The sequence below is a fragment of the Haplochromis burtoni genome, unplaced genomic scaffold, assembly GCF_018398535.1.
Source record: "Haplochromis burtoni strain Fernald_Lab_line unplaced genomic scaffold, NCSU_Asbu1 Contig_68, whole genome shotgun sequence".
In the NCBI taxonomy this organism is placed as follows: domain Eukaryota; kingdom Metazoa; phylum Chordata; class Actinopteri; order Cichliformes; family Cichlidae; genus Haplochromis; species Haplochromis burtoni.
This window is the reverse complement of record NW_024582429.1, coordinates 413416-440158: the sequence shown is the minus strand read 5'-3', so window position 1 is coordinate 440158 and position 26743 is coordinate 413416. Positions and strand designations below refer to the sequence as shown.

Genomic DNA, 26743 nt, shown 5'->3' with positions numbered 1-26743 from the left:
ATGATAAATGTTTCCAAAGGCACGTTTAAGTAGAGCAAGTCTGTTTGGTTTACTCGACATTCTCCATAGAAAGTCTCTAATAATAGATGAGATTTGAGGAACTTACCCACGACACTTGCGCATGTCAGCTTTTAAAGTCATTTGTCTATAGGTCAAAGCAAAGACGACACATTTGTTAGCGAAACTCTTGAGCTGCAGAAAATTACGACAAGTTTAAAGACAGCAAATTATAGACAAAAGCATCAGAGTAAAGGCAGCAGATGTTTCCTCCAACCATCTGTCTCCTTCAGATACTGTACTTCTAAGTAGTTTGTCTTCATTTGTGTGCTACATCAGCAGGCTATTAGAAGAGATTTGCCCTGCTTGCACACACACACGCAGTGAATGGATTTTCATATGAGACTGTCCACATTATGTCACAGGTCACCAACTGTAAAAAGGGACTTGATCTTATGCCTGCGGCTGCAATTACTTTGCAAATGCAGGAAACTCAGGGAAGAGCCTGCTTCTGGATTACAATCTAAGCTTGTTGTAATCTTTGCTTTTTGCTAATATGTTCAAAGGAAGTCTGGACTATAATTTGCCATTTGTAATGGATAATGTTGCAGGCAGAGCTTTGTAGAAGGGGAGGAGCGATGAGTTTGGAGTGGCAGCACAGAGGGGACAGTTTAGGAGTTCAAATGAAGGAAAACCAATAGTGCCATGGGTTTCTATTGTCTCTGTGGGAGTGCAGAGGATGCACCCTTTCATCAAGGTGGCAGCACATCAGAAGAGCCGGCAGAGGGATGTACACACTTCTCACCCAAGGAGCCCCAAATGCAACAAGATTATGAAGATTTGATATATCCGCTGGGAGGCGAAACACGGTGGCTACATATCAAAAGCCAGGATTAGTTGCCTTTTCATTTCATCTCCTCTGGCCTTGCCTCGACCATGAGGCTAGAGCGCGGGCGGCGGGCTTCTCTGGCGCTCACCCTCAACTTTGTGGCGTTTGCTTTTGCCTTATCCGCGGTGACCACCAGCTACTGGTGCGAGGGGACCAGGAAGGTGGCCAAACCCTTCTGCACAGGCCCACCGGTGAACAAGAAGGAGTGGTACTGCATCCGCTTCAACAGCACCAACCTCAACGACAGCCGCCTAGTGCAGTACATCTTTGAGACGGGGGAGGAGAAGTTTCTGATGAGGAAGTTCCACACGGGGATATTCTACTCCTGCGAGGAGGCGGCCGACATGAACGGTAAGATGACCCTAAGCTCTTCAGCCCTTTAGCTTTGGGGCTGCAGACGTTCAAAAACAGGAAGAGCTAATGGAGGAAGCAGCTCCTGTAAACGCACAAAACAGTCTCTCAAGTTAATCTACAGCTTATAAATGTCAACCCAGTTACTGGAATCGCACCATCTGGAGGCAATCTCTTGAGTCATTTAAGGTCATTTATGTATAATGCACAGATAAGGTGAGATAAACAGCTGCGAGTGTGCTTTGGCACTCGAGTAAGCTGGGTTAAATTCTCTTTAGGTCTAAATTCAGCACATTTTAACTAGATTTTCTGTTGTTTTATGCCTGTGTATAGGGAAATAGCATTTCAAACAGTGCAATATTGTTCTTAAGTAATATTTTGGGTCATTATGACCAATAATAATGAATGAAAAAGCTACACCTGTGGAGGGGGTAAGGTAGTGCACGAGGAAAATGAAAAAGACAAAGTACAGATTAGGATTAAAGCTGTGACATGCTGCATGCAGGTACTGCAAAAAGGTCCTTCATGTTGCATCATAACTACAGCTTTCTACTTGAGGTCAAAGCTAAATCTCATCAAGCGAAACATAAAACCTAATTACAAACGTGTACATGCTTTCCACAGGAATCATACTGACAGATAAGCAGCAATCTGCCTGGCATGGAGGAAGAAAAATACAAATGTTTTCAAATAGAAATAAATTTCCCTATAAAAATTTCACGTTATAGGACATATGTAGGGTGTATGAAAGTGTCATTGTTACAGAGCAAAATAAACCAAACAGTAAAGCTTCCAGATTACAGCCATTGCTGTTGCATGCAAGCCGCCCCAGTTGGTTTCATAAGCTCTGGTAATAAATCTCAGAAAAATACATTTTTATAAGGATTTGCATGCAACTAAGAGCCAAATTGTCTACTGATTTTCACCAATATGATCAGAGCACAAGAGTCAGTTCCTTGGGAGCTCCAACACCAAGGTGCCGTATCACAAAAAAATATCATCAGATGCTACAATCAGTTTTATATATGCGGCTGCGGCTGCGGTGCAAAGATGTCAGTGTTTGTGGACTCACATTATATCAAAATATACTTTTAAAAATATATAATATTCAAAAGTCATGACTTCATGTAAAAAAAATACTTGTAAGTATTTTTGATACTACTGAGTGCACTTAATTCATTTTATTGACAATCACAAGAATTGCATAGCTGATTGAACAAATAACCATGAATGTGAGATTTTCTTACAGATACACATTTAAAAAAGAATTCCATATTAAATCAGCAAAGTTTGTAGAACATTTTCTGCTCAATTTGCATAAAAAGTTTATGGTCCAAAGTTTGGCTATATAAAAAGACTGCTATGAAATTTTAAATCATCTATACAGAACTTTTTTCTTGTATTTGTCCAAACTGTGCATAATGAAATTTACAGCAAACGGGAGATGGTCGAGCAGAATGGCCACGTTGATTTGAGCTGGAATGACCCAGCGAATAATTTTGGCGTACAACTGATGCTGGGAATTACAGCTTTTAAGGGTGTTTTCGTGATTAGTGTCAAAGTGGATTCTTCTACATAAGAAAACTTACTTTTTCCCCTTTTTTTCAGGGTTTGAATGTCGAGAATTCTCAGATATTGCACCTGAAAATGAAAGAGGTTGGTGAGATTTTTATATTTTTAACTGTCTTTTGATTTCTTAGAGTTTTCTGTTACCTTATGGGTACTTTGACCTCAAGAGGATAACATAGATTGTATATAAAAGATGGACATAGTTCCCACGATGTCAACCATTAGTTCATAAAGGCCCGCTCGGGAATCTCCAATTTTGCCATTTTGGGGCTTCAAAACATCTGAATAAGAAGTCAAGGATGCTGCATGGTCTTAGGTATCTATGCCCGTCTTTAGTTTCTATTTGATGCTTAACGGGACGATAATTTACAAAAGCAACATGACTTTGTATTAAAGAAGATTTTAAACTAAAAACATTGCCATAAACTAATATGAATTAAATCAATGTAAATTACATGGACTTGTTGTTGACCTGTTGTTATTCCAGTTTTAACTGGGTTAATTTAACGCAGCTCAGGAGTCCAGGGTGGATGTGGGGCATATAAAACACTCGAGTCTCACAACGACAAACATTATGTCTCTGTCTCTAAACCAAGACACAGTCTTACACTTACATGTACCGTGAATGCCTCAAGATGATTTACAGTATTTTACATGCTTGATATCTAAGTATCAGTGACTTTCTAAATATGTTATCCAACATTATTTCTAATAATGCTATAAAACTTAATGCAGTTTCAGTAAAATGGTTGGGAAAGGGCCTTCGACTACACTCATACTGAGAAATCTTACCTTTGCAAGTCTTGCTTGTAAGGAATCTAGAATTAGCAGCTGCTGTCCTGATTTTATAAATCCATGCAGTCTAGACAGACTCATTCAGATCTCCAGACATAAAATGAGCAGACCTGTTGTACATGCATGCTTGTCTGCCTTTAGACATGCAGGATTATGCTTCCTCCCTGTTTTTGTTTGTTTTTTGTATTCACAGGAGTGCTATGGTTGTGTATCGTGGCGGAGACCCTGTACCTCACCCTGCTCTTCGCGGGCGGGGCTCTGATGACTCTGGAGCAGTGCCCCTGCTTCAGTGTCATGAACAAACTGAAGCTCAGTGCCTTTGCTGCCATGTGCACTGCCCTGTCAGGTAACACTGCATAATGAGCTCCAGTGCAGGTTATAAAAACATTCATGTTCACAACTTAAATTCCCCTTAAGCATTTATGCCTCTTTACTTTTAATTAAACCTTTAAACAATTTTTTGTTTTTTGCTGATAAATGTTCTGTAAATGGATGTTGGTGGGACATGTTTATTAAAGCCAACAGTTGCTCATAAGAGGAGTTATAGCTGCTGACTGCTTAAATCAACTTTATCCTAAACCCGTGATTAAATCTTTAAATACTAAATAAGGAGAGACTTAAAGTATAGAGCCTTTAACATCGACAAGAAAAATGGAGATAAATTATAGGTGAAGCTCGTGTGGCGGTAAATAAAAGCAGCAGGGCAGCAGGTCATGGTGGCTGGATGAGATGAGGCTGACAGTGAGCGAGCGCTCGCAGCAGCTAACTGCTCTGCGTCCACTCGCTGCCTTGGAGGATTTGCTGGTTTCTGGACTAATCCGATTGAAGCCGGGGCTGCGGTTTTGGACTGCGCCAAGACCTGCCCAGAGGAGCATCCTCCCGCCCCCTCAACTCCCCCCATCCCCCGACTCCCATCCCCCCCGTTGTTATTAGTTAATCCCAAGAAAAGCAGCTGTGAAGGGGCAGGCTGCTGATTGAGGGAGAGCCTGGATCAGGCAGGCCAGTCCACCTCACCCAGAGTCAGTCAGAAAATCACGTATGCGTTGTGCAGGGATGTTTCAGGCTTCAGCCGTCACTACAGTCATTTCATGTACTCTTTTAATGTTTTACAAATGTGGATCATCCACACTTGGAGTTTATAATGTCTTTTACTGCATGTGATCGTTTTTCACAAATCATAAATACAATGCATTGCCAAAAGTATTCTCTCATCTGCCTTCACACACATATGAGTTTCAGTGACATCCCATTAATCCATTAGCTTTATGATGGTAGCCCACACTTTGCAGCCATAATGGCTTCAACTCTTCTGGTAGGCTTTCCAACAAGGTTTAGGAGTGACTTAATGGGAATTTTGACCATTCTTCCAGAAGCACATTTGTGCAGTCAGACACTGATGCTGGATGAGAAGGCCTGCCTCACAGTCTCCACTCTAATTCATCCCAAAGGTGTTCTATGAATTAGGTCAGGACTCTGTCCACACCAAACTCACTCACCCATGTCTTTATGGAGCTTAGAGGATAGAATAGAATTGAATGCCTTTATTGTCACTATACAGATGTACAATGAGATGCACAGTTTCTGCAGCATTATATACATATGAACAGTATTTAGAGAAAAAAAATATATAAAATGTACAAATATACAATCCAGTAAAAAAAAGGAAATAAATATGTAAATAAATAGTGTTATGTATATATAGTTTGAGTTATTGCACGTAGAATTAAATATTGCACGGTGGTGGTTTATAGAGGAAAGTCCTTGGAATGGGGGGTGGAACTGCGTTTATGGTTATGGCTTTTGGGAGGAAACTGTTCTTGAGCTTGCTTTGTGCACTGCTGTGCAGTCATGCTGGAGCAGGAAGGGGCCATTCCCAAACTGTTCCCACAAAGTTGGGACCATGAAATTTTCTTGGTATGTTGAATCAATAAGAGTTTCATTAACTGGAACTAAGGGGCCGTGCAGTTCATATTCAACTAAATTCTATTTTCTTACCCCTCCTAATTCATAAAAATTGTTTTTAGAAAAACAATGTATTTCTATTAAAAACAGAAATACATTATATCAGTATTAAAACACTTAATTTGTTATGCTAACACTACATTAGCATAACAAGATTAACATTAGGATAAAAAAAACATTGAAAAGACAAAAGGCATAGAAAACAAATAACACAAAAACATATTAGCAGGAAAAACATAAAAATCCAGCATAAAAACTGGAAAGATTGGAATCTTAAAGAAGTAGGGATCTGTCTACTCCCATGTTAAAACAGGTGATCTTTTACTCATACTTTAGCACTACGAGCCTCTAAAAGAACCAAATATTAATCTTATACACAAATAAATTGCTTCATATAAATTTTACGATAAAGAGCCATCAGTATGGTCCTCTCTCGGTTGTCACAGATTCACAAACCCAACTCTATTAAATTTAGTTTTGGTCTTTTTTTGCGGTTTGAATGAGCAGTCACTTGTTGACTTGGTGTCTTTTTATCTTTTTTTGTTCTCAGGCCTTTGTGGGATGGTGGCCCACATGATGTTTACTACCATATTCCAGCTGGCTGTTGCCACCGGGCCAGAAGATTGGAGACCCAAAACATGGGACTACAGCTGGTCTTATTTGTAAGCAACTTTAACCTTCATCTCTGGCTGTTTTGACATTTTTACTCACTAGATCAAATAATCACGGCCCAAATTAAGGCTCACTACCTTCCATTTTCTAAACAATCTTTTGCCTCTCTGGCTTGAGACTCATCCACAGCCACCGTATTGTATGCAGGCGCTCGATCAGTCAGCTAGGCAGCAGTATTGTGGGTTTAACTGAGTTCAAAAATTCCATGATGAACCGGACATTGGTAGACAGTGGTTCTACTGTCCACAGCCAAACTCTAGCAGACTCTTTCTGAGGTTGTAACAGTAGTTTATGTTTCCAGGAGTCACACTTCTGAGGTGAGGCATGCTTTCCCATTCACATTTCTGCACAGGTACAGCACCTCGATTCTTCTTTTTATAGCCATTCTATTGTAGTTTTGCTCCTGTGTTTGAAATAATAAACTGTTGTATGGTGCAGTTTGGGCCAAGATTTTTACCTGTCAAAACAAGCTTAAATCATAACCCCTGCACCACTGTGCTTACAGTTGGTATGGAGTGTTTGTGTTGATATGCAGTGTTTGTTTTTCTCTAAATGTGGCGCTGTGCATTATGGTCAACTACAGGACATTGTTCCAGAAGTCTTGTGGTTGGTTCAGATTGACCTCTGCAATCCTAAGCCATGCTGCCATGTTCTTTTTAGAGAGAACATGCTTTGTGCTGGCAACCTTTGCACACAACAGTCGTTCAGAATGTTTTTAATTTTGCTGTCATGAACTTTAAGTGAGTTTTAGCTCTGTGGATTTTTGCACTTTTCTGAGCATTGCACAGTCTGACCATGGGATGAATTTGCTGGGATGCCCATACCTGGTTGTGGCATTACTTACGTATTTCACATGAATGAAAAACTTCCAAAACGTCAGCTTTTACAAAAATTCTCACACTTTTTGATCATTTTAATTGGTACATTTGATTAGCAGCACCTGGAACAGCCAGATTGTTCAACTGGCTTTCACCAACTGCACCAAAACTACGCGATTATGTGCAGAAGAGATGGTACTCACTGAACAATGAAGATGAAGGGTGCCAGGCACATTTAAAGAGAAGGATTTGGCATGTCTGTTGCTACACTGTGCAGTGTTGCATACCTGCCCAAAAATCTGGGAGTTTTAGTTTTGCCATTTGTGTTTTTATTTTTGTTGACAGATGGGTTGATATTATGACTGCAGTGTATGGATGCATGTATTCCAGTTATTCACAATAAAGACTCAGTAAATGCTTTGCTGGTGAGTTCATGGGCCCAATCGCTAATTTTGGGTCATACTAAAAACAGCTGAAGATTATAATCAGTGTCAGAGTCAGAAGAAGAGGAGTATCAAGAGCATGTTTATTAGCTGAGGACTTGTTACTGAAAAGTCGTCAATGCAAAGGTCTGTCTCTCGGCTGTCAAGGTAGCTGACATGATTGGTTATATCCGTAGGACTGGATACAGTTACAACTACTGAGTTGGAAGGCGACAGAAGCCCTGGGAATGGGATTACATTTTACCAGTTCTTGATTGTAAACTAAAATAGCACACAGCACAAACAACACTGCTGGTACGTCTGTGTAGAGCCGTGTTTATTGTTGGGGTTCTTACAGCTGCAGCTCAGCAGTAGGCTAACCCTCTTTTTAACCCTCTCCACAGATTAGCATGGGGCTCTTTCGGCACCTGCATGGGGTCTGCAGTGACGGCACTGAACCGCTACACAAAGACAATCATCGAGTTTAAATACAAACGGCGGAACATCGAGAAGAGCCTGATGATAAAGCAGAACATGATGGAGATGAACGTCCCCGAGCAGATGTGGGACATGTACCTGACTACTGTGCCGGTTGATGCCGAGGCACCTCTAGAACTGCCGGTCAATGGCCACAAGCCGTCCACAGGAACAGCGTACGAGGTCGAAATGGACAATGTACCAGAACCACAAGGAGAGGCGTACTGTTAAAGATGGAAACGTTTCTGGGGTTGATTTCCTGGACCTACACTGACTCTTGTTCTTGGATTTAAATATTTACTTCAGGACTTTTTTTGCATATTTTGTTCCTCTCCACACATCAGATGTGTCTGGTTCTTAAAAAAAAGATAATGTGAGAAGTGGGGAAGGGAAACGGGCTACATTTCACACTAAACTGGATGTAAACGCTCCTGATGAAAGACTGATCCTTCATTTCTGCTTTAGCTTCTGCTGAGCCAGCCTGTTTCATTTATGTTTGATCAAACTGTCCTCTGAAGAACGAGGCTCAATGATCTGCTCAGCAAGAGGAAGAGAAAATTACCTCATTCTGTACCATCAGGGACGTATCGCCGAATCACCGCAGGTCTACCTGCACAGACTAGACTCTGTTTGAAGTGTCCAGTAACATCTGATGTTGGACAGTCGGTCAGCTATAAAAGACTTTAAAAAGATGACAAATTAATGTCAAATAGCAAACTGGGACACAAATGTCTGCCAAGACATACAAAACAACCACTGAACCTGTGAAACAACCACAAAACAGCCACTCCAACAATGAAAAAACCCAAGACAGCTGCAAAGTTTGTAGATATTCTCCATGACTGACTGTTCAGGATTTGTTTTTTTAAAGAACATCTATCGATAAGATGTTACATCAGGAATTTGCCTTTTCTGTCAACTCCCCTGAAACAGCTGCTGTCTTTATACTCTGGTACTTTTGATGTGAGACATGCTGTAACTCAAACGCTGACAGCATCAGGCCGACACAGAAGTGCAGGAAAACATGTTTACAGGAGTAAGACTGACATCTGTTGGAACAAAAGCAGACAATAAAAAAAGCAGAATATCTCTCGAGCCCACAGTTTGTGTCACTGAGGATGTAATGAAGATGAAATTAAATACAGCTGTGCTTTTCACTGACTTTGTTGCTCTTCTAAAAACTAGCAAGCAAACCCAATTAAACGCTCGATTGTGGCCAATCTCTTGTCATGCTGCTGCTGCTGTTGCTGTGGGGGAATTAATCTCATCAGCTGGCGAGAATCCAGCTGTGCTCGCCAAACACGCTGATTTCATCTGTGATTCGAGGCTCGTGGTAACACCGGAGCCCATTTTCCCCACAATCTTTCTTTTTGTGATTAATTCTGCTGCATTTATTAACGTAGGCTCACTATAACAGAGTTATATTACTAATAACATTGATACCTAAACAAGCTTCTACATTACACTGCGTCTTAGTTCCATATGGTTTGTATTACACATGGCCAAAGTTTCAACCAAAGAGGTCAAAGTATGTACAAGTAATACATGTGAGATAGGATACTTTAAACACTAAGGTTTACAAAGTCTTTTCTACTTTTGCCTCTGCATGATTCTGTGATTAGTTACTATTTATGCTAATTGCAAGCAATCTCTCAGTCTAAAGCTGGATTGATCAGCCAGGAAAAATTTAATCAACTGCACTAATTAGCTTTAGTCCACTTCTGTTAACTGCAGATTAGGACCTATACTGCCTTCTTAATATACAGACAGAAATACATAAAGTCTCTGGCCACAGTGTCAAATTATGAGGCCAGTGTATATAAAAGTAATTCCTGTGAATTAAAATCTCAGACTCTACTAGTTTGTTTTGTTTTTTTCCCCACACTTGCCTCTGTATGATCTCATACAGTGGGGATATCCACTTTATGGTCAATCAGCCCTGAAGTCCCACTCATCTGCTGTTTATGTGGGGCAGCCAATCAACAGAAAGCTTCTTTCAAACAGAGCATGAAGTCAGGGGTCACACCAAAGCCTAGTACGAGATAAATAAAACTTATTTTGAACTGTGACTCATGCAAAGCTACTCTAGTGGGGTCCAGGAATAAATATACATGTGGAAATGAGCAGATGTCCCTTTATGTAAGCTTTTTAATATAAAAATAACATAGCAGTTGTATTATTTACTCTACATATCAACTACATAATTCTGCATGTATAATATAGTGATACGCTTGTATAGTATAACAAAGGTTTTTAATTACATTTTAATGAATTTTATTGGTAGAAAATTCAGTCATGCATGCACACAGTCTGATATTTTTAAAAGAATCACAGTTTATCTGTTAAACTGTTCTTATTATAATACAAATATCACCTTCAACCCATTGGTTTAATTATATTTTTGGTTATTTTATCCAAATATAGTCCACATTACATTTAAAATTGTTTAAATGTACATTGAATTACATTGATGTGAGATTTCTCACTTGTACATTGCACACTGTGCGAGTGTAGTTAATTAGAGGTAGAATTACAGTATGTAGTCTAAGGAGCTTGGAAAGAAAAGCGTCTGGACTCCTTAAACTATGAAGACCTGGATGACTGAGAACCTTCACAGACATACAGCATGTAGGTGCCATAGAAGCTGCAGTCAAGTGATGACAAACTCTTTATATCTCTGCTCTGGTTGTTCTTCAACATACTTCTTTATGTACAAGCAGGAGACATGAGCCTTTAAGTTCTCTTCAACCACAAAGTCCAGCGCAGCCTGTTAAGAAACAAAACAAACATTAAAACTACTCAGAAAAAAATCACGTATGACCTGAAACGAGTTGACTGACACCTGGAGTTTTACCCTCGACAGCAGAGCTGCAACACCATGGCCCCTGTATGTCTCGGGTACGAAGGTAGACATCAGGTCCACCTCCTTCTCCCCAGTGAATCTGTATTTCAGCACCCCACATTCATGGTCCGCTAGAAAGAGGACAGTAATGGCTCCTTATTACAATAATATTAAGCAGATGCTTATAGGAAGAAAAAAAAATTAAAAATCACCACATGATTTTTGTATTTCCTAGATTAAATTATCTCATGCTATTTCATAGAAAGTAATACAGCTTATTTTCTTTCAAATGGGGAATTGTGAAACTTTCAGCAAAATTAAATCAGTTGGAACAGAAAATACCAAATTCCCATCAAAAATACCTTCATTTAAACCCCAACTTCTCCCCTGCAACTTGTTGTGCTAGGTCTTGACTTAGCAAAGATTTCACCAAAATACATTAGTACAGATCACAATAAGTATGCCGATCTCTTAGCTAAGTGGCACTGAACCCTTTAAAATATATGACATTGATATGGGTTAAAAAGAAGCTGACTTTAACCAAAGAAACCATTAAAACACACATTTTTAAATGGAATTTCGCTGAGCGCTCTGATTGCTACACACAATTTATGTGTGAGAGGGATCCAAATAAACAACTGAAAGAGAAACACATCACACAACACAATATTGAATTTAAAATAATTAATCATCTCAAATGTCCTCCATCAGGCCGCGACGACACCTCGGGCTCTCTTAAAGGCTCTACGCGGGAAGGGGAGCTGCAACTCGGGCTGTGTGCTTACCAGTACTGCTGCCTGCGGTGACCGTGAAGCGCTGGTTACGTCGGTCATGTTCAACCTTTAAACTGCCGGCGGAGCTTAACGTACTGAAGGCGGTCTGAGAGGATTTCAGTCCGTGACTCAGTGTACAGACTCTGGAAAGTATTCTAAAAGCCATTTATTTAAAAAATTAAAATAAATAAACAGCTAAAACACGACAGCGCGTCGACGATCAGGTCTTCTCTGACTTGTCCGCCAGAGTGCGCCATGAGGCAGGAGTTAATCATTAAATTCCTTTGACCTTCAAAACAAAACAATGGGATTCATAGGATATTCATTTCACTGAAAACTGTCATATCAGAACAGTAATCCTAGTATTTTTTATAATTATTGGTTCCATTTCTGTAACTCTCTACTGAGAGACATTATAAGAGAGAAATTTGGCACTGAAAGAACCACAAGTTGACGTCTGTGGTTGGGAACAGAGTTTATAAAATGATTTTTAAGAATAATTGTTCCATGCATGCAGTTTTTATGTCCCACCATTGAAATTTAAGTTCAAATTAATTTCGTTTTTGCTTCAAAATAACTGTTCAATTAAGAGCCCAGAGGTGTTTCAAGATGATTGATTTATTTAACCCAGTGATTTTATTTCAAAGAGCACCTCGGACAAAAGCAGCCAGGATATATTTATATAGCTGTGTGTTTCTTCACAGTCATGAATTTCATGACCTTGAAACATCCCTAACTATTTCGATCATAAACATGAACCCAAATATGAAAATATTTCTGTATCTTATTTCCAAGGATTCTGTTAAAGCTCAATAACATCATTCATGTAAAAGCTGTTTGTAAATGTATCTGTTAATTTGAGTCAAGTAAGTACAAACATTTCCAAAGTGTGACGTAAATTATAGAGCAGTAAATACATATATATATATGTATATGTATAAACATATATATCTATATCTATAGATATAGATAAAATTTTAAGTTCTCTGTGAGGTTTAGTCAGTAAGGTATGGAAGCTGGTTTCTTCTTCTTGAAAAAAAAAACACGCCACTCTTAAGTTACAAATTTCAGGTTAGTTTCTTGAAATGTCAACTTATTCAGAAATAATTTGAAATTTTGAACTTTTTGCAAGCTTGTTATTTGTACAGTTTATTTTCAGTGGCAGTAGTGAAAGTAATTATTACACTTCAAACCATGACTCAGTGCCAACAATAATATGTTAACAAGCCTTTTTTTTTTAAAAAAAACAAAACAAAACAAAAACAACAACCTACAGCAATAGGTCCATAAATTCAGCAACAGATGCAAAATCTCTTCAATACGTAACTTTCTGATTGAAATGCTATGAAAACTAAAGAAGAAGTGAACATTTATAAATATGAGTAAGTGCTGTAAGTCCTGTAACTCCTGATTGTTGAGTTTTAAGGAAACTCTGTTTATTAAAATGAAGAAAATCAATATTTTACACACAAATCTGAGTATAAGACAAAACACTAATCCACAGGCTGGATTTACCCACTTAGGAGCTCAGAGGCAAACCTTTGTTGTTGGACCCCTGTTGGCCCCCACTCTGTGTGGCAGCCTCATGATTCATGAAAATCATATCGCTGATTTTCCCACAATTCAATTAAACCAACAGCAACAGATAATGTGATGTGGATTAAATCTGGAACTGCCATGCGCACGAACATCAAATGATCATTAAAAAATCTTTGACATCCACTGATTTGTTAAAAACCTCATGTCATGTGTCCCATCATCCCGGTGCTGAGGCAGTATCTACATCTCAGCGGCGATGGAGGCGTTCTTCACCCCTGCACCAATCACAGCAAAGAACACATTTGGGAAAAAGGACCTGGCGTAAATGGCCATCTTAGGGAGCGAGGGAGCAATCACCACCTCTTTCCTCTTATTGTTTAAAGTCTTCACAATCTCCGCAGCGGCTTCATCAGGAGAAACGCCGAGGGGCTTCTTAGTGTACAACACTGCAGTGAGCCGACAGGAAGAGGAAATAACACTCAGCATTTTCAACAATAAAAGAAGTGTTTGAACATCTGTCTTGCCTCCTCTGAGTTTACTCACACGACCACAGGGATTTGGAGGTGGCTGGGGCTCCAGACGCAGAGCAGCTGATGAAGTTGTGGCTGATGGTGCTGACGGAGATGCCGTACTCCTCCACCTCCGCTCTCAGGCAGTCAAAGAAGGCCTGAACAGCGTGTTTAGAGGCTGCGTCTAAGATACAGAGTGAAACCTGTCATCATCTGCTCTGAGGAAACAGCAGGAATAATCGAAACTTTTTTTCTAATCTAATCTAAACTCTGTACTGGAATTTTAAAATGTTTACATTCAAATTTTTAAATATCGTCTTTGAGGGAGTCTGAAAACTTTGATAATGGATTGTTTTAAGTCATTTTTAACATATATATATATAAAAAAATGATGTTTCATGAAAAAGGGAATTTAAAAACTTACAGGTACTGCGAAAAGGCACAGCTAGTCTCCCTTGGATGCTGTTAACCAGCAGCAGGTGACCACTTCTCCTGGAGATCATGGAGGCCAGCACGCCTGGAAGAGAAATTCAGCCTTCATCGTCTCACCCTTAGAAGGTCAAAGTTAAACATGTTCCCATCATCTACCTTTAGCCAGAGTGACGGGCCCAAAGTAGTTGTTGTCCATCAGCAGTTTGTCCACCTCCAGAGACACAGTCTGTGCTGGAGCTTTCACCTTCATGCTGCTGTTAAAGATAATAATATCCAGGCACCCATAACAGTCCAGGATCTCTGCGATTGCCTCAGGCATGCTGTCCGTATCTCCAAAATCCAGCAGCACCAACTTAGGAGGAAACGTCTGAAGAGGAGAAACAGCATAGAAGAGGAGGTCTGCATGGCAGCAAGGTGCTGATTGGTGACTACATCTCATTTACTTTCACTTGTAATGCAGTACTTATGATTTGAGCAATTAAAATCTGTTTATTAGTAGTAATAGTAATAGCAGTAATAATAGCTAACATGCTGAAAAACACAGAATTTACATAAATGTGCAGAGACAGAAATAATATAATTAGTTGTTTGTGTTTCATACACAAAAGTCTTTAGAAGAACAAATGTGGAAGGTTTTGAGCTTTTCTTGACGGGTGTGGCGCTACGGTGAATTTCAGTGTAGCATCATGTGTGACATTTGCACGGTGGGCTCTACGTGACCTGCAGCAACATTAGTGGCTGTTCTATAAAGCCAAATAGTGGTCACAGGAAGTGATGTGACGGGCAGAACAACAGCCAATAGGAGTGGAGGTAAATTTATATTCGAGTCTTCTTAATTCCTGTTGTGTAAGTGGAAGAATTTTTTTTCTTATTGACAAAATGCACTGAAGTGTTGGCTTCATGTTATCATTCTTTACGCTAAGAATATCATGTCAGGATTTTGTGCCTGATTTGTGGTTTTAATTTTGGGATTTTTGTGTGGTGATGTTTTGAGATTTGTATTCTTATAAGTTATTTCCTGGTTGGTTTCTTTATGTTTGTATTCACATGTTTGAGTTTTGTTCTCTTCTTGGTTGTGGTTTTGTTTTTATGTAATTACTTGAGTTTCTGTTTATCCTGCCTCCCCTGTGCCCCAGTGATTTGTTTATTCCCTGTTTTACTTCCTGTTTTATTTTGGTAGTTTTTGTGCCGTCTGTCTTTAGCTTTACTGTCTTTATCTTGTTATCCCTTGATTGTTTCCACCTGTTTCCACCTGTATTCAGTCTTTGTATATTCATAACTGTTGTCTTCACTGTCTGCTCTACCTCTTTTTCCCCAGTAAATTCTTAGTGTTTTCCTAGTTTTCCTGATGCTGTAGTTATCTATGATATTCAGTTCAGTTTCTGTTTCAATTTTATTTTTATAGCACATTTCAAAGTCTCAGGTACATCAAAGTGTTTCACAGACAAGCCGCATTTGCGGGGTTACAGCAGTAAAGGAGCAGGAAAATACAATTATCAGCAAAAGATATACAGTTATAAGATGGTGACGTGGCAACAAGCATGAACCAGGGAAAAGTTAAAAACCAAGTTGTTTGGAAGGCAAGCTTAAACAGGTGGGTTTTTAAACGTGATTTAAAGGATTGGTTGGATTCCGACGCACGGACATCAATCAGCAAACTGTTCCAGAGTTTTGATGCGGCAAAAGCACGATCCCCCCTACTCTTCCGTCGAGACATTGGTTGCATTAAGAGCCCCTGGTTAGAGGATCTGAGTGCTCTCATGGGGATGTATAGGTCAAGGAGGTCGATTAAGTAGCTGGGTGCCAAGTTATTTAAAATTTTAAAAGTGTATAAAAGGATTTTAAAAACCATACGGTATTTGACGGGGAGCCAATGAAGGTTGGCGAGGGTTAGCCTGATAAGAGGGATGAATTCATTAGAAGTGAGATGCAGGGTCCTATAGTGTTCAGGGCATTTTTGATAATGCGAGAGGGAAGCACATCGTGACGAGAGTTAGAGCTTTTCGATTGGCCTATTATTTCCTTAAGGGTCAGAAAAGATACAGGTTCAAACTGTTCTAGGACCGTTGAGGGTTCATATTATCTATGAAGCTTTGATAAAAGAGCTTGAAGCTCATGAAACATCAAGTCTTCATGCACATCTGTCGCTTCACTTTGATCTTTTCAGTCAAACCCTTAATTAGGATCCGATTAAGGTGATTTTTACATAATGTGATAACATGAAAAACGGGGTGTCTCATATTCAGAAGCTCTCTGGCTTTGTTGCATTCAAACATTTAAGTCATTATTTCACACTGCAAACTCTGATTATACTGAACAGCAAAAACTCTGAAATTACTCTTTTTATGTGGAGCCTAGTAATTCTGAAAAGGTGGTTCAAGTTAATTCAAAAATGTTTCATCATCTTAAAAGGGAAGAAAATGTAAGTTTTCACTTCTTCATTTTTTAAATTACTTTGACATTTACAATCCACCAAAGACCCTAAGAGCAGCTCCACCAGCAAAAAATGCAGCCTGGTAATAAATGCCAGTGAAAAGGAAGCTTTACTGCACATTATTAGTGATTACATCTTTTACAGTGTACTGATTCAATATATTGCCCAAAGGATTTTTCTCGTCTGACATCCCATTGTTAATCCACAGAGTTTACTGAGATGTTGGGCCAGTCTTTGCAACCATAACAGCTTCGACTCTTCTGGGACGGCTCTCCACAAGGTTTAGAATTGTTTCTGGGAATTTTTGACCATGCTTCAAGAGGCCCATTTGTGAAGTCAGACACTGATGTCGGACGAGAAGGCTTGCGTCACAGGCTACACTGTAATTCATCTCTCAGGTTCTCTGTCAGGTTGAGATCAGGACTGTGCCAGTCAAGTTCTCCCACACCAAACTTGCTCATCCATTTCACAAGTCTCCAGCACAGACTTGTGGACAGGTGCCCAGCCATGTTGAAACTGGAAGGGGCCATCCCCAAACTGTTTGCACAAAGTTGGGATCACTCTACATGCCTAGGTTTTTTGCACCTGTGGTCATGAATGTGATTGGAACACCTGAATTCAATGATTTGGATGGATGAGTGAATACTTTTGGCAATATAGTGTACTTCACTGAGTACTTTGTCAACGGTCCTTCGGTCTACGAGCTGTTATCATCTCTAATTTCAGTGCTTTTAGACTTACCACTGTTGGATCCGAAGAATTTGCCAAATCATCAGCGAGTTCTTCGAGTTTCTCCCAGTTTTTCCCGCAGAGGATCAGCCTCGCGCCTCCTTTGTGAAACACGCCTGCACACTCTTCACACAACATACAGAACTGCTAAGAAACCAAGTTCAGTTTAAAGATGCTGTGAAAAGGTTCACCTAAAATTACCAAAGTGTGTGTGTGTGTGTGTGTGTGTGTGTGTGTGTGTGTGTGTGTGTGTGTGTGTGTGTGTGTGTGTGTGTTACCTTTTCCAAGCCCAGATAAAGCATCAGTTATAACCACCACCTTGTTGCGTACAGACTTTTTGGACAACAGTCCCATGATTACACCATAGAGGTGGAAAAATCCAGCAGTTAGCAGGACCACGCAGGGCACCAGGAGCACAGTGGTGGTCCACGTCGAGTCCATCTCCTGAAAAATGTTTTAGTTGTAACATGTAGGAATGAAATTAAAGGATGATTCTTTCTAGATATTTGATATATGTCAAACGTTTGACATTTTGTTGACAAAATGTTGAGGAAACACAGACACACCTCTAACACAGCGTGGGAAACTGTTAGTCTAGCCGAGAAAAATCAGTCCTCTAATGACCTCGGTTGGCAGTCAGTACAATTACCAAAGTGTAAAAATGTAATTCTGCCTTTTTGTCAGGGTTTTGTTCTGCGTCTTAGCAACAACAATGGGACTCCAGCTGCTGTGTGAGCTGCACAGGTGCTGGTAGGTGCTCATTTACAGCCACAAATGCTCTTGAACTCGTGGTTAGGCACAAAAAGCATGTTTCAAGTCTGAAACATGGATTTATGTTTTAAATTGAATATTATTTGAATTTTACTGATGCAGATGAGATGGGATGGAAGTGAGTCATTACATGCGTTTCATACCCAGAAGCTCTCCGGCTCTGTTACATTGGAATCCATCTCACCCTTTACAACCTTTTTTAAGTCTAACTATGTGTTCTTATGACTCTGAAACAAAAACAGAGAAGACTTTTTAAACCACGTTCTTACACCAGTAATCAAAATAAAGACAAATGAGAGATCATTAATGTCTTTCTTCTGTACAGACAGTATACTTGGATATTTTAATATTTATACACAAGTTCTCATCAACTACTTGATATCAAGTCCAGCTTTTCACACTATTATTTAAAGTCTTTAAACAAATTTGTCTTGTGAATCGTAGGGTTAGAGTTAGGCATTAGGAAATGATGCCAGATCACCGTCTGACAGTTGGACCTGCTCCTCCTCATCACATCCACTTTTTTTAAACCAAGATGGCAACGGAGAAAATGCTCATCTCGAGGCTTAAAAACACGACCTCAGAAACCAGTGGATGACGTCACTCTAGGTACATCCATCATTTATACTGTTTATGTAGCGCAAAAGATAAAAATGGCAACAAAAAGATACAAAAAGTTACTACAAAGAGAGAAAAAAAACCAAGCCTGCAAGAAGAGACAAAAATGACAGTAAACACTAGAACACAAAACACAAAAAAATCACAACAGGGGAAAACTAAGAAAGAAAAAACTGCAAAGCAAATGCACAAAAAAGCAATGAAAAGACAAAGTTGCAGGAAAAGAGAAAAATAACAAAGGAACAGATATTTATCCAACCGACGCACACAAAAGGCAACTGCAAAATGAAAAAATATAACAACAGAGAGACACAAAATTAGTTTAAACAAAGAGAAAAAAATGACGAGATAAAACACAATCACAAATATAAAAAAGCAAACAGACACAAGAAAAAAAAAAGTTGTGAAAAGAGACAAAATGACAACAGGTCCAGTGTGAGTCTGGATTACTCTGTACTCAGTCTTTGGTGACTGAAATTGAAAGTACGACAAATGCACAAAAAACAGCAACAAAAAGACACAAAATGACTTCAGTGTAAAGTTACTTGGTGTTTAGTCCACTGGCCACCTCATACCACCATTAACTCTACACATTTCTCATCTGGCAGTGAAGACAGACACTCGCATGTTGTATCCAACCAGGAATTTGAGGATAACCTTTCAGTTAAGGCTCACCATGCCAAGCACTGGCTGTTTGTCCAAGAAGAGTTTTCTAAAAATACACTGCACTAAAAATAGATGCTGTGGCCCTCACAAAGGCTCAGTGTCACCCCGGACTCGCCAGGTTATTCCAAAACAAAGTCGGGAAATAACGGAGCACTTCTCAGTCCCTCTGCCTTCTGAGTCTGCGGTCGAATTTTACATTAAAGCAAAGTTTCCCCACCGTCCTCACGGGGTCTCTGCACTTTGCATAACTCACAGCTAGATTATAATGAGCAGCTCATTTCTGAGTGGCTGAGCCACCCAACCTCGACATTTGCAAGGAATTCAATTAGCAGCCACTGCTTACCGCTTCCTGGGCCTCTGCAGGTAGTCGAGTTTAATTCCTCTCCTGAGGAGCTGTAGCTGCTCTGCTCAGCACAGCTCCTGTGACATGACAGCAGCCCAACCGGCCAGGCATTGCAATACTTTAGGATTTGAGCTCTTTTAATAGCAGCACAGCTGAGTCAGTTATTTTCCATGTATCTTGTCAACATGGTATGTTTAGAATGACAGGTGGGGAGGAGATGGGGCTCCTACTGGCTACAGGAGGCTGCCCCTCTTCTGTGACCCATAAATAATTACGCATTGCTGCATAAAACAGCACACATACTGTAAGTATTTCTAAGCATCCCGAGGTCTGTGGTTCTTATCTTGCAGGTTGCATTTTACCTGAAATAAGGGATTCAAATTCAATTTTACTACAACTTACACTGAAGCTGGGATCAAGAGCCCCAGGTGTGTTATATTGGTATCCATCAATAAATAATAAAACTAAAACTATCATGTTTAATCGTGATGAATATGGCCTTATCACCTACACTGGGTCACATTAAGGCCTCAACAAATCAATGAATCAGTAAAATTTTAACGAGTAACAGCTAAGCACGAGCTCAGCGTCTACTGCTGTAGTAGTTGTGTTATGTAAAGGCAAAATCATCAATCTTTGATGTTGTTTATCACATTTTATCTAATACCTGAACCTGAAAGCTTGTGGGAAACATTAGTAAAACAGGTGCAAATATAAAAAAAACCTTTGATCTTGTAGTTTATGTGTACGGCCTCAACTTCTGATGTGAAAACCTACAAATCCCAAATTAATGTTGTGTTAGTGTTTTTACACTAAGGTCAGCGGGTGGACCAGATATGAATTGGCCTATGTGTCTTTAGTATGACACAAGCTCTAACAGAGATGAAATCTGATAACCTGATGTGCTATTTTAAAGATACTGAGTCAAGTTTTGAACCACAATCCTGGTGCTAACAGGACTTTAAAAACAGCAGACCATCAGGTGGACTCAATAACTTGGCAACTGTGGGGATGAAGAAAAGAAGAAAATGTTGCTCAGTGTTCACTGAAGTCCACGTCAGGTAAGCTATGTCCTAAAAGTCATTCCAAAACAAAGATATGTGTAACATGTTTGAAATGTGCAGAAAATTAATGCACCAAAACGTCAAAAAATTCAGGAGTTCTAACACTGTGTGACATACTTAAGCTGAAAGGACTAAATACCAGCTATAAATAAAACAGCAGGTAAATAATTTAAAATAATAAAGTAATACTGATAACGGGGAAGATTTAAAACAACAAAAACAATATAAAATGCAATGTTGTTTTTTGTTTTAGGATTTAAATTTCTTCTTTTGCGACCGCTAAATGTTACAATTTTAAACTTCCGCTTGATTTTATTTTGAAGGGCTTGCCGGATGCTGTGAGTCTATCTTGACTCTGAGGAGCTCTTGGATTTTGCGCTGACAGAGCGGACAGGTCGCTTCATCTTTCCCGTCAGACACATCGGAGCCGCCGTATTTTTCTTTTCACAGCAGCGTGACACACATCATGTCGGATTTCGAGGAGTTTGAGAAACAGCTGAGCGAGAATCGACAGGGTGAGTGCTGCCGTCCGTCTGTGCCCCAGTTCGTTCTGCAAGCTAGCAGCGTAGCGCCGGTGCGGACCGTTAGCTCGCTCAGTTGGTTTTATGAATGAATATCGCGACCTGACACCAACTTCAGCGCGTACTTTTCCTCTCTATGACTCAGCTTAGTTGCCTTACCTGTGCGATCATATTTTGATTAGACTTCAGCCTGCTTCTGAAGATGCTAAATCTGTCACACAGCCCTGGACGCAGTCTGGGTGCCGGTAAGAGCGCACAGTCAATCTTACCTGAGGCAGCAGGAGGCCAAACTCCAGGAAAACCGCGCACCTCTTTATAGTTTTCTCCTGCACCGTGAAGACACCTGCGGGCAGAAATGTAGTAACACGACACTTTCTGAATCATTTGGTACTGTTTCTGAATTCGGCATCCATTAACAAGTATTACAACGCGTTATTAACAAATTAATTTAAAAAATAATCTTTGAGTGATGGATCGAACAGCATCACTAGGGAAGAAATTAGAAAAGGACAAAAAAATGAAGGAAACAGTTTATTTGTAATTGTTTCAGTAATAATGAGGAGTTGGAGCTGAGCTTAACACATACTTATCATCACTTTATATTTATGTCTGCGTGTATCTGCATATGTAATCCCTACACTAGTTTATTATTTTTAATACTATTTTAAAGCCTATTTTATTTATTATTTATTATCTGTTTTGAAGTTCTGTCAAAATGTAATTTTATTTTTATACATTTTAATAATTTAAATTTTAATTTAAATTTTAAATTTTTTCATATTTCATTGGCTAAATTTTTTTTTATTACTTGGATGAATGAAAATTCATTCAAGTTGTGTTAGTTAAAAATATATATCATTAAAAAAATATATTATGTTTCACAAGCTCACGTGCCTATGAAAATATACATATATGTGTGTGTGTGTGTGTATTAAAAATTGTAAAGAAAAGAGTAGAATATTGTTTTGTGATCAGATGTTCCTTCATTTGGTCAGCATATTCCAAGATAATGATGCCAGGATTCGTTGGGCTCAGATTGTGCAAGAGTGGTTCAGTAAGCATGAGACATGATTTTCACACACTTCTTGGCCAATGCAGACTGCACACCCGGTGCCACTGAGAATACTTGGGATAAGCTGGGATAACTTTATGCAGCGGTCCAACACCTCCCATCACTAACATCTTTGAATGATGTCACAGCAGTCAGACTTAACCCAATATCAATTTTGAATCTTTTTAACTTTTTCCCAGCTTCTCCAGTGAATATTTGCTATTATATTCATTCATTTAGGTGTTATTCAAATTCAAATTCAAATTCAAATTTTATTTGTCACGTACACAGTCATACACAGTACGATATGTAGTGAAATGCTTGGACAATTAATCTCTTATAATGCGTAATATACCTGCAATAATAAAAACATGCCAGCGAAGTTAAACAAGGTTTCCAGTCACAACGAAAGAATAAAAAGTCAAACAGACCTCGTCCACAGCCTGACATTTAATCAAAGAGCTCCGGTACAGCTGGATCAGATCCACACAGAAAACAAGAATACCTCTTATCGATTTGTTAAAAGGTCTTAAGAACTGTACAGCCAAGAAGAAAGGCCACATTAAATTGCCACTTTTCTCAGAGATATATGATCAGCAACATATCCAAGGGTGTCAGACCCTGCAGGTACTACAGAAAGGAGAATTTCTTTAATTATCAGCGGTGAAAAGGCTAGATCTATTAAATATTTACACCATAATTATGAAGCAATTATCTGTAGAACTCAAAAGATTAAAGAGTTAATGGAATGACATGAAAATAATCAATTCTGCAAAAAGAGGCTAACACCCCCACTCATCTCCAGCAGAGCTGTTTGCACTGTCACATCCACAGTAGTAAATTGTGCTTCTACAGATGGAAAATTACAGCGATATCACAGCCTGTGAGGTTAAAAAACAACCACACCAGGGTTATGAGCTGCTGACCCATTCGGGCAAGTGACGCTGTTTCCACCGATCAAAACGAACCTTCACTAATGGCTACTTTCTTCTTAGAGTCAGTATTTTCACATTAAAAGGCCATTAAACCACCAGACATCATTAACCCTCTGATGTTCAGGACTTCATCAGCAGAGACCCTAACCTTGTGCTGTCTGTCTGAATATGTGTAAAGTCTTTTTTCTCTCAAGTCTTTAAGGTACAAAAGAAATAAGAATTCTGACTGCCATGGATCCACATCTGTTTAAAGTTTGTCCATAACAAGGTCCTTCTTGTCCATCTCCAGAGCAGCAGGTTAGGGCTGGTTGGTCACTGATGGCGATGACACGACAGCCAACTGAATGAGGAAGAAATGAAAACTGTCTGTATCTTTAAATCCAGCCACCGGTCTCAGTATTTCCTCTAGCACTGCTTTAGCTGATGTTTTTCCTCTCTTATACTTTTATATTATCCCCTAAATGTGCTGATAAATTAAGTAATATTCTTTGAAATTAAGCTGCCGGTAAGTAAAAGAGGCCAGTAAAACTCTGATCTACTGGCCTGGATGCTCACTGGGGAAAATTTTTATGTTGAACTCAGAGTTTATTGAAGCTTTCCAATATTCCAGGCAAACTCCTGTGAAACTAGAGATGTCAACTTAGTTTTATTTCCTGGGAACCAGGCTAATCTCAGGTGAGGTGGACGAGTAAAATCATTCGGAGTGTACCTGAAGTAAAGCGGTGTCGGTACAGCCTGAAAACATTTGGTTTTATCGCTCAAAAAAGAAGCGCCGCTGCTCTGTCGTGTTTGTCATCCCGTGTTTTTCCTGACCTCACAGAGCGAGAGAGGGAGCGGCACAAGAAGAGGAGTCGCAGCGGATCTCCCGGACGAGGTGACAAGCATCGCAGCTGGAGCAAAGACCGAGGTAGCCGCAGCCGGGAGAAACGCAGCCGTAGCCGGGACAGGAAGAGCCGGGATCGCCGCAGCTCCTCCCGAGACCACAAGAAGCACAGGTGGAAAACTGCATGGCTTCCTAGGAAGGATGAGTCCGTGTAAACCGCGTTTGGTTGTAGATCCTCAGACCATAAACAAAGTGAAAGAAATGTTCATTTTCATTACTGAATGAATGAATTCTGAATTCAATATTTTTGAATTCATAAAGTAGCAAAAGATGTCATTCCAATCACTGTCACATAAAGATACGATACTCTTTATTTACCCCAGAGATTTGGATATTCCTGCAGCCAAAACAGTAAACACAGGGGTGTCAAACATAAGGCTCAGGACGGCCTGGCCAATGAGCTACCAGAACTTTTTCTGTAGTTTTACACATTTATTTATCACAATTTCAACCCAAAGAGTTGTATGGAACGCCAGGACGACATAATGAATTAATTAAATACACCATTAAATAATTAATTAAATGTGGCAATAATTAATTACTTTTGTTTTACTCATGTAATTAATTAATTATTGACACATTTAATTAATTATTTATTTATTTCACATTTTAATTAATTTTTGCCACATTTAAATAATTATTTAAAGGTGTATTTGATTAATTCATTTTGGCACAGTTGACTCTTTCAGGTCTCACCATGAAATAATTTTATCTGTCAGCCTCACCCATCAAACCCAGGGGGCGGGGTTAACGCTGATCGAGTCAAAACCATTGGTTTGACCTGGTGGCCATTGTTTTTAGCACACAACAACCGGCATGTGGAAACTAACAGAACTGAACTTTGAAAAACCCTGTTTGTGTGTCACCAAATACCGTTTTAATATTTTGGGTCGGTTTGCACAAGATACAGCGTCTTTGCAAAAGTGCTTCGATGATTTCGGAGATGTCTGCCCAGCCCAGTCTCACGGCAAAAACGAGATGATATTTAGATGATAGTTCAGTCTAACACATGTGCCAGTGAACCATTAAACGTCTGTGAAACTATGCAGTTATGAAACGTAACTTTAACCTCAGCCAAACCGATTTGCTCAGTTGTAAATAAAACAGCGAAGTAAACGTGACCCGACAGACAGAACCTGAGTGAATGAAGTCCAGCGTTTAACCACTGAGAGCTAAAACTCAGCTGAGGTTTCAAAGCTGTGTGCCGGTGATTGGACATCAGCCGCTGATGAAGCTGGTTCGCCTATAAAGTGCTCTGTAAGGAAACAAGCTCCAGCAGCTCTGCGCTCGGGGAAAACACTATATTTACTTATCTTGTGCAGAAAAATGCGCTGACATTGCTTTATATCGAGCACCGGCTGCCCAGTTAAACTGTGACTATCACCAGGTAACGTAGGCGTGTTTCTTGAATTAGCAGCAGGTGTTAAACAGCTGACAGATGAGGAGGAGGATGCATGCAGGTAAACTGAGGGTCTGTTGAGCTGATCGCTGGTTTCGTGAGAAAAATGTCAGCTCGTTCTTTATGTTACAGAAGCACAGAGACACAAGACCAGGCGGAAAGAGACGATCGTTCGGTGAAAATGAGAATCTGCGAATGCAACATGTGGAACACGGGGGCTGTGAGCTCGGTGCACTCTGTCAGCTGACTGTTAGCAGAGCTAGTGACATCTCTGAAAACATCTGAGCACTTTTGTAAACAGGTTCTATGTTGACAACCTGACCAGAAGTGAAGATTCCGCCATGACATGACATAAAACACTGTTAAAAGTGTAGTTGGTGACAAAAAAACGGGGCATTCTAAAACTGTACACCACCACCATTGCTGCCTGTTCATTCTGGGATACCTGGCTGCCCCACACAAGCATTATCTAGGATCGACTTGTCTTGGCTTACTTTGCACGGCAACCAATCAAATGTTAGAGAAGCTGCATGGGCAGCGTTAACCCCGCCCACTTAGTTTGATGGGTGAGGCTGACAGATAAAATTATATCAAGGAGAGAGATGAAGGGGACAAAAGTGCCAAAATGAATTAAATAATTAAATAAATAAATCATGAAATAATTAATTAAAACTGTCAATAATTATTTAAATGTGTTATTAATTAATTAAATATGTCAATAATTAATTACATGTGTCATAAATATTTATGTAATTAATTATTTCCAATTTTAATTAATTATTGCCACATTTAATTAATTATTTAATGGTGTATTTAATTAATTCATTATGGCAGTCCTGGCATTCCATAGAGTGGAGGCAACACATTTCTTTCATTTACCAGAGCAGCATTTGTATGTTATGTAGAAATTGCACTTCTTATTCTTACGCTAAGGTGTCACAAGGATTAAATGTGTAGTTAAGCATCTTTAGAGTGATAGAAAGAGAAGTTTCAGCAGTCCAGTGGACTGAATGTGGCTCAGCTTGAGATCCCTGACCTCTAACAACACAGATTAACTCATGCAGCTCAATAAAATAAAATATAACAAAACTAAAATTAACACTTTGGCTTTAAAGATAAATTAGTTCAGGAAATTCAACAGTAAAAAAAATAGCAAACACAATTTTTCTGTGATGACATCATTATTAAGATATTTCTGCTGGTTTTTCTGTGTTCACGTAACCACTGAAAGGTTTCACTCAGATGTTTTTGTGTGTTTTCTGCGTGCAGCCACTCTCCAAGA

The 26743-nt window shown here is 39.5% G+C and overlaps 3 protein-coding genes and 1 non-coding gene across 5 annotated transcripts in view; 2 read left to right on the top strand and 2 right to left on the bottom strand.

The window, feature by feature from the left end:
* The first annotated feature begins 656 nt into the window (after positions 1–656).
* On the top strand, positions 657–9948 carry LOC102290392 (germ cell-specific gene 1-like protein). The gene is made up of 5 exons (XM_005924186.3): positions 657–1237; positions 2846–2893; positions 3795–3947; positions 6114–6225; positions 7880–9948. The coding sequence occupies exons 1-5, from the start codon at positions 934–936 to the stop codon at positions 8181–8183; spliced, it is 921 nt and encodes a 306-aa protein (XP_005924248.1). The 5' UTR covers positions 657–933; the 3' UTR covers positions 8184–9948.
* On the bottom strand, positions 9940–11824 carry LOC102290087. Its single transcript, XR_006054481.1, has 3 exons — positions 11580–11824; positions 10807–10925; positions 9940–10719 (listed from the first exon to the last, which is right to left on the bottom strand). It is a non-coding gene; the product is annotated as an uncharacterized LOC102290087 (transcript).
* Positions 11825–12807: 983 nt separating this feature from the next.
* Positions 12808–19731, bottom strand: LOC102291007 (dehydrogenase/reductase SDR family member 7C-B). 2 transcript variants are annotated; one of them, XM_005924188.3, is made up of 8 exons: positions 19609–19731; positions 18125–18208; positions 17489–17654; positions 17223–17335; positions 14204–14414; positions 14040–14132; positions 13650–13799; positions 12808–13552 (listed from the first exon to the last, which is right to left on the bottom strand). In XM_005924188.3, exons 2-8 carry the CDS (start codon positions 18158–18160, stop codon positions 13347–13349), a joined length of 975 nt encoding a protein of 324 aa, XP_005924250.1. In that variant the 5' UTR covers positions 18161–18208; positions 19609–19731; the 3' UTR covers positions 12808–13346. The 2 variants fall into 2 exon arrangements, with proteins under 2 accessions (XP_005924250.1, XP_005924253.1); XM_005924191.2 differs by lacking the exon at positions 18125–18208 and having other exon boundaries at positions 19609–19730.
* Positions 19732–21006: 1275 nt separating this feature from the next.
* Positions 21007–26743, top strand: part of LOC102290696 (splicing factor U2AF 65 kDa subunit) — a 13639-nt gene continuing 7902 nt past the window's right edge. The window contains exons 1-2 of the mRNA XM_005924187.3: positions 21007–21187; positions 24000–24174. Coding sequence (XP_005924249.1) covers positions 21139–21187; positions 24000–24174 — 224 coding nt within the window. The 5' untranslated portion in view covers positions 21007–21138. The remainder of the gene's footprint in view (positions 21188–23999; positions 24175–26743) is intronic.

Excerpts from the sequence above, each read along its gene's own strand:
- LOC102291007 (XM_005924188.3), bottom strand. The coding sequence starts at position 18,160 with ATGGATTCCAATGTAACAGAGCCGGAGAGCTTCTGG. Across the intron at positions 14,415-17,222 it reads ATTCTTCGGATCCAACAGTG|ACGTTTCCTCCTAAGTTGGT; the intron begins GTAAGTCTAAAA and ends TCTCCTCTTCAG. Across the intron at positions 13,553-13,649 it reads CTCCAAATCCCTGTGGTCGT|TGTTGTACACTAAGAAGCCC; the intron begins GTGAGTAAACTC and ends GGCTCACTGCAG.
- LOC102290392 (XM_005924186.3), top strand. The coding sequence starts at position 934 with ATGAGGCTAGAGCGCGGGCGGCGGGCTTCTCTGGCGCTCACCCTCAAC. Across the intron at positions 2,894-3,794 it reads TGCACCTGAAAATGAAAGAG|GAGTGCTATGGTTGTGTATC; the intron begins GTTGGTGAGATT and ends TTGTATTCACAG. Across the intron at positions 3,948-6,113 it reads CATGTGCACTGCCCTGTCAG|GCCTTTGTGGGATGGTGGCC; the intron begins GTAACACTGCAT and ends TTTTGTTCTCAG.